This window comes from Podarcis filfolensis (genome assembly GCF_964270895.1).
Source record: "Podarcis filfolensis genome assembly, chromosome: 6".
Classification (NCBI taxonomy): Eukaryota; Metazoa; Chordata; class Lepidosauria; order Squamata; family Lacertidae; genus Podarcis; species Podarcis filfolensis.
Window position 1 is genome coordinate 55,913,521 of NC_139609.1, and position 14,753 is coordinate 55,928,273.

The 14,753-nt window shown below is 43.2% G+C and overlaps 1 protein-coding gene across 1 annotated transcript in view; it reads left to right on the forward strand.

Annotated features, from left to right (window-relative positions):
* The first annotated feature begins 961 nt into the window (after positions 1-961).
* The window catches only part of DEF6 (DEF6 guanine nucleotide exchange factor), a 45,773-nt gene continuing 31,981 nt past the window's right edge, over positions 962-14,753 (forward strand). The window contains exon 1 of the mRNA XM_083618023.1: positions 962-1,201. Coding sequence (XP_083474149.1) covers positions 1,106-1,201 — 96 coding nt within the window. The 5' untranslated portion in view covers positions 962-1,105. The remainder of the gene's footprint in view (positions 1,202-14,753) is intronic.

Consider the following 14,753-nt stretch of genomic DNA (forward strand, 5'->3'; position numbering starts at 1 on the left):
GTACTGCACTGTTCTGTTGCAGTTACAACATGTGCAGTGCTGTCTTTTCAAGCCTCCCTAGACCATAACTGTTTGTTCTTAGAGCACTGCCAGGTGTTCAGGCCTCTTTTTTATCTTTGTATGTTCTTCTGGCATTTAAGTTCTCAGACTAAAATTCAGACCAGGTTCATAAACCTGGAACACAAGTTGACCAAAGAGCAAGCAATATTCTGTACTCCAATATTGACACATCCTTTAGATAAAAAACTTTTTAGACTATTAAGCCCATCAATTTTGGGGGTTCAACTCCCTCAAATATTTTATTGTGGTGTGTGTGAAGGGACCTTAGCCCCTAGGAGTTGGCACTTAAGCTACATACTATATACCATGAAAGCACATTCTTTCCCTCAAAGAATCCTGGGCACTAGTTTAAGTTAGACTGCTGGGAATTGTAATTCCTCAAGGGTGAACTACAGTGCCTAGAATTCTTTGAGGGAAATAGTTCTTTGAATGTGCTTTAAGGGTATATATATTGTGTAACATAGCCTGAGTTTAACTTTCCCTTCAGGAAATTAAGAGCTGGAGCATCCTCATCTGATGGCCTCTGCTTGGAGACCTCTTCCTGCATATTGTAAACTGCCTTGAGTACGCTGAGGGGCAGGCAAGATTAAAACAATTTTTTACAACAAAATTTTGCCAAGTAGAAAGAGGCCCAGTTCCCCCAACAGGTGGCATTAACCGTGAGAATAATACATTTATGTAGCCCCATGAAATGAGTAACCGGGCAGGAGATTGCAGCCTTGAGGAAAGAGAACGGGTAGAAAACGAGCGACATGCCAAATCTGAATGTTGTTGGACTCGAATACAAATTGGACTCTCGCTAGTGTTTAAAGACGGGCGAACTTCCTGTCTTAAAAAAAAAAAGATTTGTATTCATTGTTCTTTGCTCAAATACACTGAACCACGAAAAGGGGGAAGGAAAAAGTGCGAGGTGGCGGCGCGCAAGCTCCCCGAGCGTCGAGGCGACAGGAGGCGCTGCGGCGCAAAAGCGGCGCGTTTCCTGAGCGGCCCGAGGGAGGATCCTCCTCGCCGAGCCAGCAGACTCTGTCCGCGGGGCGCTCGAGCCATGGAGTTGCGAGCCGAGCTTCTAAAGTCCATCTGGTACGCCTTCACCGCCTTGGACGCGGAGAAAAGCGGCAAAGTGTCCAAATCTCAGCTGAAAGTAAGTGGAAGCGGGTTGAGGGAGAGAGAAAAGGCGGCGGAGGCGGCTGCCTGCTCCCTCAGAGCCCGCGGCGGGCTTAGGGCGCGCGCTTCGCCTGTCCCCAGCAGGGCTGCCGGCGCTTTGGGAGCCACAGGGCAACTTCGGGAGCGAAAAGAAAAGAAACTCCCCTCACAGCTGTGGTGGCGACTTAGGGTTGTGGGGTTGCTGTGGATTGCGACTTAGGCGGGGGATATCTAAGGAGTCGTGTTCTTCTCTTTATTAAATAAAGGGAAGGAATAAACATTATGTACTTAAATGTTCTGGTCTTTTAGATGTGCCTTCCCCCTTTCTCTGCATTGGGGTGTGTAAGCATGTGCGTGTTAGAAATAGACATTTGCCTTCTTCCTGTTGAATTTCCTCTGCCCTTTTCCGAGGCAGCTGGTTGCAAATGCAGCGTTCCTACCCACGCTCTCTACCGGTCTCATAGCTGGCTGCTTTTAAAATGGGGCAAAGGTTGTGCAGAATGTGGGCTCTGCCCCCCCCCCTTTACAAAAAGCGTTTCTTTCTCTCTCTTCTCCTTCGCAGTAATCTTGTTGGGTGGGCATGACAGATCTTCTGCTGAGTAGACAAGACTCGCTTTCTTTAAAGGGGCAAAATGAAGAAGAGCAAAACTCTCCTTCCTTGTAAAATCCTTGTAAACTTTGAAATAGCAACAAAGGCGGTGCTCTGAATTACAATGTGGACGCTGGGCTTTTGCTTAATCACAGTTTTCGAAGCGGGCGAGATGGCAGATGAGATGCAAATGCATGCAAGCCCAGCCAAAGTAGGGCAGAAAAGATCTGAGGAACGCTTGATGCAAATAGTGGCGACACCTTGTGTGGATCCTATTCAACTCGGTACATAACACCTTGTGAAATGAGCACAAGCCGATGAGCGTAAGTGATAAAGGTTAAGGCTGGCTTCCTGCACTGCTCTTACATAAAGTGGCGGCTGAACCAGTGGGGAAACTGTTTTGCCCCCTCTGGACCACCATCCTTAGCCCTTGAGCAGTGCCAAATGAATGCAAATGCTGGGCAGCTGCCCGGCATCCCCAACTGTTTGCAGAGAACTCCCACGTTGCTGTTGCTGCTGCTCTGTTTTTTTAAAGCCTTAGATTTAACTCTGCAGCTGTACATGACTTTTGAGAAAGTATTTGCTTGTTTGATTTTTTAAAAAGCAAAAGCGTCTAGTATGAAAAGGAGCACTGATGAGGGCCTCTCTCTGTTTATTTGCACACGCTGGCCTTGCAAGGCGGGAAGGGTAAAGAGCAAAACAAACAGCAGCATTGAGCCATTGCAAGAATTACATCACTGCCATTTCTTCATGGAATCTTGCTGAGAGCAAAAAGGGGTTGTGTGTTTGTGTTTACAACTTCCACTCCTTGGTTTAAACGCTGCAAAAGCACAGTATATTTATAAGCAAAAGCATTTTTTGTGGTTACTTTTTACGCATCATAATTACATTGCTACAGTTTATGACAGGCATGGCCAAACTTGGCCCTCCAGATGTTTTGGGGCTACAATTCCCACCATCCCTGACCACTGGTCCTGTTAGCTAGGGATGATGGGAGTTGTAGTCCCAAAACATCTGGAGGGCCAAGGTTGGCCATGCCTGGTTTATGAGCACAGGTAAAGCAGTCCCTTGGGGTGTGTGCTTAAGCAGTGGAATCGGTGCCTTTTGGTATACATCCGTAATACAGCAAAATATTTAATTGTTTGTAATGATCAGTGGGCTGGAAAATTTTATTCAGCTATACTTTTCCATTGAAAACGTTTAATTTTTAGAAATGCAGTGTTTTGTAAATGTAATTACTACCATAATGGATAGAATACCAGTCAAATTGGATAGCTGGAATGGATATAATCCCAGTCAAATCAAGAATTAAAGTTGTAATTAACTCCTTTCAAGTGACTATCCATAGAAAGCAGATACTTTTATGCACATGGTTTTTCAGGCATACTAAAATTAATGTTTATGTCTTCTGCTACCTCTGTTTATAAATTTAATAAATAAATAATAATTAAAATAATAATGTATCCTCTCCCTCTTTTGCCTCCTCTATTATTATTATTATCATTATTATTACTTTCCCTTCTCCAGCAGGTCCCGAAGTGGATTACCACAGTCTAAAATTCAGAATTTAAAACAGTTAAAACAGATCACAATCACAGAAATAGAGTGGATCCTTTTAAACCACACTAACAGCACCATTCTGTTCTTTTTTACCTAGAATTAAGTGCTACTCTATTCAGTGGCTCTTGTTCCCCAGTAAGTGTGTTTAGATCTCCCCCTCCCTTATAGTTCAGTTACATCTGGCTATATGCAGCACATAACAGTAACATGACGTACATTTTAAAATTTCATTTATTAAATCTAAGTCAAATGTTAAATCAGATCTCAGTTAATTTAGGGTGGTGTTGAAAATATTTCCAGGAAATGTTTGGACTTTTTCTGGAAAATCACTATTGATGAAAACCAATGAGTATGTAGAGCCAGTTTCGTGGCCAAGAAATACAGGTGTGCCTGAGGGATTATTACATGTGGTCTGAAACACACATGTGGTCTCAAGTCCCTGTTGGAAGGATATTGTAGAGTAGGAAAGAACCTCAAGTTTATCTAGTAACTAGGTCAACCCCCCAACACAGGAAATCCACTGCAACAGCATCCCTAGTTGTTGGCCACATAGCCTTTGTTTAAAAACCCTTAGAGCTTATGTGCTATACATCAGGGGTTTTTAAACAATGGTCCATGGATCCCTAGGAAGTCCATGGATGAGCTTCAGGGGGGTCTGTGAACTGGGTACATAAAAATATTCAGTTTTTAATTTCCTTCCTGCTACATTGAAAAAAGTCTTTGTGGAATGGAAAAAATATGAGGAGGGGTTCCAGAGCTTTCACCAGATTTTCAAAGGAATCCAATGACCCCAGAAAGTTTAAGAACCATTTTTTTTTGTACATAATTAGACAGTGTTGTTAACTATTTATAGAATTGCTTTACACATGTGCCAGTGTTGGTGCTTTAACTACTTTTAGGTGAGTGTGGTGCTCATTTTGTGCGAGTTAAGTCACTGAAATTAGGGACCTTTTGGAGCATTTTAATACGGACGATAATGTAAAATAGGTACTGTGAGTAACAGAATAACACCGTATACTTAACCAGCAGGACTCAGTTGCCTCTCATCTTAGTAATTCCTTTAACTTTAGAGTAGTTTCTTCAACAATGGAAGGAAAAAATGAGTGTGCATTCTGTGTGGGGTTCCCCTTGGGCCTGGTTTGAAAATTCCCAACTGATGCAGAATGTAGCAGCCAGACTACTGCTGGGGGCACCTGACTGACAAAATGTGACACCGTTGTTAAAATGTCTGCACGGGCTGGCCATTTATTTTATTTATTTCATAAAATCTATATACTGCTTGATGGTAGAAGACTTCAAAGCAGTTTATAAAAACAATAAAACCACAAGATTATTATTAAAAGCAATAAAATCAATAAAAAATAAAAATCAATAAATTAAAAACACATCAGCGTTCAAAATATCTGGTAGGGATATTTACTACCAAGCCAGATTCAAGGTCTTGATATTCATTTACAAAGCCTTGAACAAATTAGGTCCAGGGACTGCCTGAACCCTTATATCTCAGTTCAGTCACTGAGATTGTCTGTGGAGGTGTTGCTGGTTGTCCCCTGAGTTGATGGAGCTCATTTGACATGGACAGGAAACCAAGTGTTTGGTGTCATCAGCCTAGTTCCTTGAAATGCCCTACCAGTAGAGATTCAGAAGGCATCTTGTATGTTTACCTTTAAACTTTTACTGAAAACTTCTATATGCTGTCAGGCTTATGCAAACAATTAAGAAAACATCTTCTGAAACAGTTGAAGATCTATGATTTCAAATTTTTATGTGGCTTTTACTGTACATACAGAATTGTGGTAAACTGATATATATTGGCCAGTGGTCAGATTATGGAAGCTGTGGTCCAGTAATGTCTAGAAGGCAACTGCTGCAATAGGTGATAATTTTCTCAGCATGGGGATACAGTGCGTGCCACTCATTTGTTCACCTGCTATGCAGCTGTTAAAAGTGCAGGACCCTGCTGAAGAGGAAAGTGGTAATTCTAAGTATCTGATAACGTAAACAGGCTCCTTTTTGTGGTGCTTCCCCGCCCCCCATTTATGGTTGTGCTGTGCCTCACAGATATGTTTCCTGTGGGTATGCAGAAATGATGGTTCCAGTGTCAGCATTAAGATTTTTCTTCCTGTTTAGTTGCATACAGCTCTCGCTTCTTTAGAAATCTACATGGTTAGGATTGTGCATCTGTGAAACCTGGTGATTTCAGAGCTGGTGCTCATAGGTAAAATATTTTTTGAGTTGACTGGAGACCTTAGAAATCCACGTGGAGTAAATTTGAACTTGGTGGCTATAGTGAACCCCTGATTCCTGTAAGATTGTTTGCTGCAGCACTGCATTTGAGTATGCGGTACTTCCATGGTTAAAGCAATGCTCACAACTTGGTGATAAATGCTGCTGAGCTTACAAAGTACTTACGGCCATAAATTGAGATTATGGCTACTACTCTGAGACTGCTGTTCTAAGCATGCTTACTATGGAACCTGTTGAACTCGATAGAGATCACTTTTGAGTAAACATGCTGAAGATAGTGCCATTAAAAAAATGATTCCTTAGAAAAAATATTGTGAAACCAAACTCAGGTTTGCACGCAGCTGAACAAATCCATGAATGATAATTCCATGGCTATAATTATAGCTTAGTTGCTGGAATGTTCAGTGGTGGTGTATCTCTGAGGTCTGCCTTAGACCAGGCGGGTGGCTAACCTGTGTCACTTGAGATGGTGTTGGACTACAGCTACCATGAGCCTCGGCTAGTATGGCTAGTGGTCACAGATGATGGGAGCTGTAGTCTAATAACTCTTGGAGGGCAACAAATTAGCCACATTGGACTATATTCTAAGAACAAACAGGAGATGACTACTTCCATCATGCTCTAAAACAGCGGTTCTCAACCTGTGGGTCCCCAGATCTGCTCTAAAAGATGCTTTATAATGTGTCAGATTGTTTGTCCAGCTAGGCCAGTGTTGTCTGCTTTTGACTGGCAGGGTTCAGGAAGAGACCTTTCTCATCACTTACTATGTGATAAGAAAACTGGAAGTACCAGGCATTCAAACAGAGTACGGTACCTTCTGCAGGGAAATCATATGTTCTGCTTATGGTCTCTTCTGTGATAAAACCGTAAGTGTACCTCTTGACTTGCCAATGGATTTAACCTGCTTTCAAAGCCAGTCATCAGGTGAGGGACCTACAGTGGCCATGTTTGAACATAGCAATAAGCCAGATTTTCTAATTTACCTTAGTTTACTGTGATTGAGCAGTGTGCTAGTGCACCCTGCCTGGTTGTTTCTGCTTTGCTCTTAGTCTGGCAAGAGCAAAATAAGCAAACTAGAAAACCTTGGTATCCTATTATGTCTGAACCAGGTATTGTGGATTGTTTCTCTTGAACAAGCCATGATCACTAGCTAACCTTAAAACATGGCCTGTTGTTGACTTGCTGGCATTGGCTTGTTAGGGAACAGCAAAATATGACCCCTGGCTTGATTTTAATGGAAAGCCAAAGCTTCCTGGTTTGTTTGTTCTGCTCATGCCAGGGGGGAAGCAGAGTGGAAGCAATTGGGCAGCACGTACCAGCATGTTGCTCATTTACAGTAAGCCACAATAAGTCAGAAAATATTACATGGGAATGCAGTCAGTGTTAAGAATATGAGTCTCTCTCTGCTTGTGCAGAATGCCTTTTTTCCAACATCTGCTTTTAAGTGACCAGGACTTCAAGAGTGAAGTATGGGGTTTTGAGTAAGGCTTGAGCTGTCAATTCTTTCATTTATCAAAATTATCACCTATTTAAAACTGCATGTCCCAGTCTGCTTACCTCTAGAGCCCTTTTCTCATAGCAAGTTCACTAATAAATTTTTAGAGCCAACATTATAGCAAAGTCTATGCGAACAGAGGTTGCAACTGCGTTTGTGGCTTCCTGGGCTGTTTAGTAAGGGGGATTTTTTGCAGGCACGGAGCCACCTTACTGTTGCCGCTGTGTCTCCTTAAGCTGTGCATGTTGCAACAAGGCAGTTTTCACGTGATTTGAACTTTCCTCCTTTTAAAATCCAGTAGTTTTTGCAGCTTATGAATCTTCTGATCTAACTCATCAGTGATTTTTTTTTTAAAAAAAACCTTTTATCTTGCAGCAAAATTATAGTGGGAAAGCCAAGTAGGCTTTAATTTACTGTTAACTAGGGCAGTAACCTGATTAGTGAAATCATAGTCACTTAATTGTATAGATCGTAGTTTATTTTAAATTTGCATATAAGAAGAACACAATGAATCTAAATAAATTGTTTGTTCTATAAGTGGTGCGCGTGTATTGCAGGAAATATCTTGGACAGATTTTGCATTTTCCTCCTCTCACTCACTAGAGGGAATGCCTTTTCTAGAATGGTGGTTGCCATGTGCAGTTTTTATAAGTACTTTTACAAAAAAAACTAATTTTAAAATGTGTTTCCTGGTTTATCAGAGGCACCTTTTTTTAAACTGATCAGAATGTTTTAAATTCCAATGCTACTATTAACCCAAGTTTAGGCCTGGCTCCCTTAGGTTACAGTTTGATGCATGGCAGTGGGAAAGTAAGGAACACAACAAACTAGTAAGCACGGATCAGGGGTAGTAAAAGTGATGTCCTCTCAATATTGTTGGACTCCACTCAGAGCCAGATCAGCTCATAAGGCAGGGTTAGGGCGTTGCCCCTGAGGTGGCATCCCCATGGGCCACCAGCCTGCCTTGCCGCCTCTGCCCGTGCTGGTAGTGGAGAGGCGGTGCCCCCACTGGCGCCCATTTGGGGCGAGATTGCGTTCATTTTGGTTGAGATCTTGCCTCAAATTGGTGATCTCAATAGGCAACGAGTTCCAAAGTGCAGGTGCTGCCACGCTAAACACTGAAGTTCCTACCAGTGTGGAATGGGTATTATGTGGCACCTGTAGATGGAATTACTGCATTGCACTTTATATGGGGCTTCCCTCGCTGTTGATCTAAGAGTAGTTTATAGAGAAAGTTGCAGCACAATTGCTGACAGGAGTGAGAGTCTGTCATCGTATTGCACTCCTGCTCAGAGATCAGTGCTGGTTGCTGATTAGTTACCAGGCCAAGTTCAAAGTTTTGCTATTAGTATATAAAGCACTTAACAGCTTTGGACTAATTTAAACAGGAACCTTTGCTGTATAGTTTTGGACACACACAGTATGATTTAGTTACCCATATTTTACTGATTTTATCTATATTTTAATACTAATCTTTACTTTTGTTTTTTAACCAGTTTTGTGGGTTTTAACTGTTTCTGTGGAGAGCTCTTTGATTAAGTGGTTGATAAATCTCTCTAAATAAAGCAATCCCTGGCCATTGGCAATTCTAGCTGAGGTTGATGGGATTTGGAGTCCAGTGACATCGGGGAGGCACCCCATTGGCTACTCCTGTGTAAAATGACATAATAGTAACAAGTGGGACCAGCAACAAAACATTCAGGACACCCCATTCCCTCCTCATCTTCCACCCAGTCAGTCATCATTCCAAGTCAGTCTCCCCCTCCAAATATCTTGTGTGCTTCTGCAAATTTTGGAGTTTCCCCATTCAATGAATGGTGTCGTTTTGCTACACAAGGATCAACATTCAAAGAATGTGTCCACCATTGCTGTATGAGATATGCTGTTTGCACGATGGACAACAGTGGGTCACTAGACCCTCTTCTCCATCACCCTTCTCTGGGCTAGTCCTTTGCTGGCATGTGGGGTTGTAAAAAGGGGCAAAAGGAGGAGATGCTGAGCCATCACCATCTGATATGCAGTTTTAAATAGGTGATTGAATTAAATATAGAGAGCTTAACTAAGCTGACGGTGGTAAGGTTACCCAACAGAAGTTCAAGAATACCATAATGTTTCACCGACACAATTCAAATCTACTTTTAAGTGTATTCTGAATTCCCTGGTGCAGCTTCTAAGCATGGGCAGGAGTCAAGGGACCTGTTATAATCTACAGCAGAAGGAAAAGCTATTTTTGCCCAAACTTTCAAGTAACCTTAGGCCATGCTCCTGGCTGTTGATAATAAGCAGTTTTTCTGCACAGTTATTCATTACAAAACAGGGAAGGGAGCCAAGCAATAGAAGCAGCCTTGTTATTTTATTTCATAACATCATTTTTATTCATTTTAATCTTTAAACTGTTTTATATGGTTATGTTGAGATATATCTTATGTTTACATTAGATTAGAGTCTATGGCATGCAGCAATTGCAGGTCTACTCTACACTGTATTCAAGAAAGATTAGCCCAGGTAAAATGTGTGTACAGTATAGGATTGCAGCCTAGATTATATATCTTCTTGTTATCAATGACCTGGAATGATGTGTGTGTATGTCCTGTGACACAAATGTCCATTTGGTCATGTGGAAGAAGGGAGAAAACTCTGCAGCTCCTCAGTAACCCCAAGATGCTTGGTAGAGGAGCTTGTTGTGTTTGGGTTCTTCTCCAGGAATGTCCATACCATAACCAATCACAAATAATGTGCTCTGACAAACTGGTTTCTGCTTGTGTTTGTTTGAAGTGGGGAGCTTCTTGTGACAGACGAAGAACCCAAAGACTCAAGCTGTGACTCATCCTTGAAATTTGCCTGATAGCTGGTGGTCTTCAGCTAAAAGAATAGGTATGTGCTTGGTATTACTTATACAGGGTGAGTCCTTTAAAAGAGGCCCCGTGGATACAGAGTACACATGTTCCATGGGGCCTCTTTTAAAAGACTAACCCTGTATAAGTACCCTAATTGAGAAAGCCTAGACAGCAGGTGAGGTGCTAGATGACTGGAGATGGGCAAATGCTGCCCCAATCTTCAGAAAATTGGGATGGTGTGGGTGGGAAGAAAGATCCAGCAAACTGAAGACTAGTCAGCCTGACTTTCATACCAGGGAAGATAACCAGAACAGTTTGTAAAGTACTCAGTCTTTTTGTTAATGTTGTGGTTGGTAGGAACCAGCATGGATTTGTCAATAAGTAATCATGCCAGACTAATCTTATCTCTCTTTTTTTATTGGCTTACTGGTTTAGTGGATTTTGGAATGTGTTGTGGTCATAGTATATCTTGAGTTCAGCAAAGCATTTGATAAACTCCCCCATGATATTTTGGTTAGCAATTTGGTTAAATGTGATCTAGTTGATAGTATTGTCACAACTGTTGGGAAATGATGCCCAGTGATTCCCAAAGCTTTCTCATTTATGGTCGTTCATCACATTGGAGCAAAGTGGGGGGAGACAGAGCAGCACAGGACTCTCTCTCTCCCCCCCCCCCTCGTCAATTACTTAGGGATGGAGGGATTCCTCATCAAGTTTGCAGATGGTGCAAAACTGGGAGGGATAACTTTACACCTCCAAGATGGGAATAAAACTCAAAATAAATTTGACATCTGCAGCGGAGGAGGGATACGTAGCTTGGCAGCAATACATGTGAAATGATCTTGGGATTGAACTTGGTCAGAAACTGAATGTGAGTCATCAGGGTGATGTGGCTTCAAAAAAGTCTAATGCCATTTTAAGGGTTTCAATGTAACTATAGGGCAATATTCAACTAAATAATTGCATGAGTGGAATGAATTCAGCTTGTGCAATAGCACTCCCCTTCCGCTGTCCCCCTGTGCAGGCCCAGCACATCCCCAAAACAGCTCTGTAAGGTTGGGGAAACCCTGAGAACAGTCGATGGGGAGGAGAGGGGGGAAACTCCCACTGTGCAAGAGAAAGTTGTCTGCTCATGCAGGAAGGTACTTTGTGCTACATTGAACTAAGTTTTCCAAGCCATGGGAAGTAATCGTTTCACTTTATTCTGCACTAGGCAGACACCATCTGTATCCAGGTTTGGGCACTGCACTTTGTACCTCGGCTCCCGAACACCTTGGGAGTTGAACATTTCAGCTCCCAAACAATCGAAAACCAGAAGTGAGTGTTCCGGTTTTCAAACATTCTTTCAGAACCCGAACATCCGACGGAGCTTCCAATTGGTTGCAGGAGCTTCCTGCAGCCAATCAGAAGCTGCACTTTGGATGTCAAACGGTTCGGAAGTCGAGTGGACTTCCAGAACGGATTCTATTCGACTTCCAAGGTATGACTGTATAGACATGTTGGGATGGGTTCAGAGGAGGGCAACAGAAAACAGGTCCTGTGATAAAAGCTTGAAGGAACTGGGAAGAGAAGACTGGGGTGAGGGGGCCATGCCTGTTCTGATATGGAGCAGCTCTTCACAATCTTGGGCGCATAGGTATTTTAACTGGAGGGGCCAGGGATTGAACCTGGGACCTCCTACTCTGTGATACTGAGCTATAGCCCCTTGTTCAGGGTTTAAGTTGTGTTTAGAGCCCATCTTTTTATCTCCTCTCTTTCATTTCTTAGGTGGAATTCAGATTGAGAGTGAGTGACTTACTCAAGGCCATACCATTTTTTGTATCTTATTGCATTCAAATACCACCTTTTCCTCCAAGGAACCTTAAGGTGGTGTACATGATTCTCCCCTCCCCATGTTATCCTCATAACAACCCTGTGAGGTAGGTTATGCTGAGGAACAGTGGCTGGATCAAGGTCAGCCACTGAGCTTTATGACTGAGTCCCAGAGACTCAGAAAGTAGGAAACTCCTCTTCTGTTAGAGACATTTAAGCAGTGACAGGAGGATGTCACGAATGTTTGCAGCAGAGTCATTGTATTGGCAGGTAGTTTTAACTAGATGACTTTTACGGTCCCTTCCAACCTTCTGTTTCTGCGGCATGTGCCCAGGTGCCGCAGGTCCAGAAAACGGGCAAATTGGTATTGTATAATCTGACATGGAAGAAATGTGACATTTTCACCAGACAGATGGTCAGAACATCCATTTCTCTGTTCCTCACACAAAATCAAGGCTTGTTGAATCTATTCTTCATCCTTACCCCCTATAATGCTGAAATCCTTTGCAATCCTTGCCCCAGGACTCACCGCATGTCAGGGAAGGGGTTTGCCTCCTCTGACCATTTTGGAGCATGTCTTCCCTCTGTGTTACAGAACTTTGGTCTGCTAACCCAGGTTTTGCCACGAATGCAGTGTCTGTCACCTTTTAACATGCAAGGCAAGCTCCAGATCTGAAGCTAGAAGGATCATTCCAGACCCTGGCAGTTGCCTCCAAGCGTCCCCAACCAGGGAGAAGAAAAGGAGCTTCATTCTCCTTTTGCATTAAACATTCCACCCCTGAGTCATGCTGGCGCCTGTTGCAGAGCACGGTTCTGTGCCACACAAAAGCCGATTATAGTGCCACATTCAGCTTAGAGAAACGAGTCCAGTGTGCTGCAGATATGGGGAAATGGCACCAGAATGCATATCTACCACCTGCCTTGAAGCAATGAAGCTGTCTTTTTCAGGGGCAGATTAAAGGGGATTGGAGCTCACAACCAAGTGTTCAGGTTATGCGGGTGTATTTTAATCAGTTGTTCTAATCAGTTGTTCACAGCTGCTACCACAATTCATGGAGAGTGGTGGATAAAAATAAATACAGGAGCATGCACACCCTCACAGTCTCCATCACCAGGGTTGTTAAAAAGATTCTAGTTTCTGTCCTAGGTGCCTCTGCTTTGAAAGATGTTAGGTAGCAGGGAATGAGAAAGGGCTATGCCTGAAACCCTTGGAGAATCACTGCTGGTCAGAGAGTAGGCAGGGATAGGTTATATCAAGGAAAAGGTATACTGTAAAAGGTAAAGGACCCCTGGACGGTTAAGTCCAGTCAAAGGCGACTATGGGGTTGCGGCGCTCATCTCGCTTTCAGGCTGAGGGAGCCGGCGTTTGTCCACAAAAAGCTTTCCGGGTCATGTGACCAGCATGACTAAACTGCTTCTGGCGCAACAGAACACCGTGACAAGTGCCAGAGCGAACAGAAACGCCATTTACCTTCCTGCTACAGCGGTACCTATTTATGTACTTCCACTGGTGTGCTTCCGAACTGTTAGGTTGGCAGTTGCCATATCAGGGATGGGGAGGCTATGACCTTCCTACTAATTCAGAACTCTCATCATCACTGGTGGACTGATGAGTCCAAAAACATATTGGAGGGACGCATCCCTAAGCTATATAACAGCCTGGCACATTATAAAGCAGCTCCTTGTTTTTTGCACCTTTTTTCCCAGCCTGTGTTTAGCACGGGGTGTCCTATCTTTCCTCGTATCCCTTGCATTTTTGACATTTCATTCTCTCTTGTTTCCGCCTTCCATATTGTGGTGGTATAGTATAATAATAATAATAATAATAATAATAATAATAATAATAATAATATCTTTATTGTCATTGCCCCCTCTCAGGGACAACGAAATTACTTGACTGCTCCATAAAAACACTAATTAAAACAATGCAGTATAGTACAGCAAGGAAGATTAGATGACTTTCAAAGTCCAGGCTTCCCATTCAGGGCCGAGATCGCTCTGGAGAAGAAGCTGTTCTTAAGACGGCTCGTTCTTGTCTTCATCGTCCTGTATCTCCGTCCCGACGGCAGGAGCTCAAAGAATCAGTGACCAGGATGCGATGGATCTTTTACTATGTCCAGTGCCTTCCTATGGCACCTTGTGGCATAAATCTGCTCTAAGGTGGAGAGTGGGCAGCCAACAATGCTCTCTGCTGCCTTAACAACTCTGCACAACCCCATCCTGTCCTGGGTAGTACAGCTTCCGTACCACACACATAAGCCATAAGTGAGCACGCTCTCAATGGCACAGTGATAGAAGGCAAGCAGCAGTTTCTGTGGAAGATGGTTTTTCCTTAGAATTCTCAAAAAGTACAGTCTCTGCTGCGCCTTCTTCACAAGCCCCCTTGTGTTGACACTCCAGGACAGATCCTCTTGTAATTCAATGCCCAAAAATCTGAACGTTGTTACCCTCTCCACACAGACCCCATCAATCAAAAGTGGCTGGATATTGCTCTTCTGTCTCCTGAAGTCCACCACAAGCTCCTTTGTCTTCCTTGTATTTATGAGCAAGTTGTTAGCTCTGCACCACTCTGTCAGCCGCTCCACCTCATCTCTATAATCCGTTTCACCCTCCCTTTCAGGGATGAGCCCAATCACGGTTGTGTCATCTGCAAATTTGACAACCCTATTACTAGGGTGAGCAGCGACACAATCGTACGTGTAGAGAATATAAAGGAGCAGACTGAGTACGCATCCCTGTGGTGTTCCTATGTTAGTCTTAAGCACATTAGAGAGGTATAAGGGCCCAACCGAACCCTCCGGGGGCGGTCTGACAAAAAGTCCAGTATCCACCCACAAAGTGATAACGGAAGCCCCAGATCTTCCAGTTTAGACATCAGACATTGTGGTAGAATGGTATTAAATGCCGAGCTGAAATCTAAAAAAAGCAGTCTGGCATAACCCCCCCGCTGCTCCAAATGTGCAAGGACGGCATGGAGGGCAATCGCCACAGCGTCCTCTGTCGATCTTTT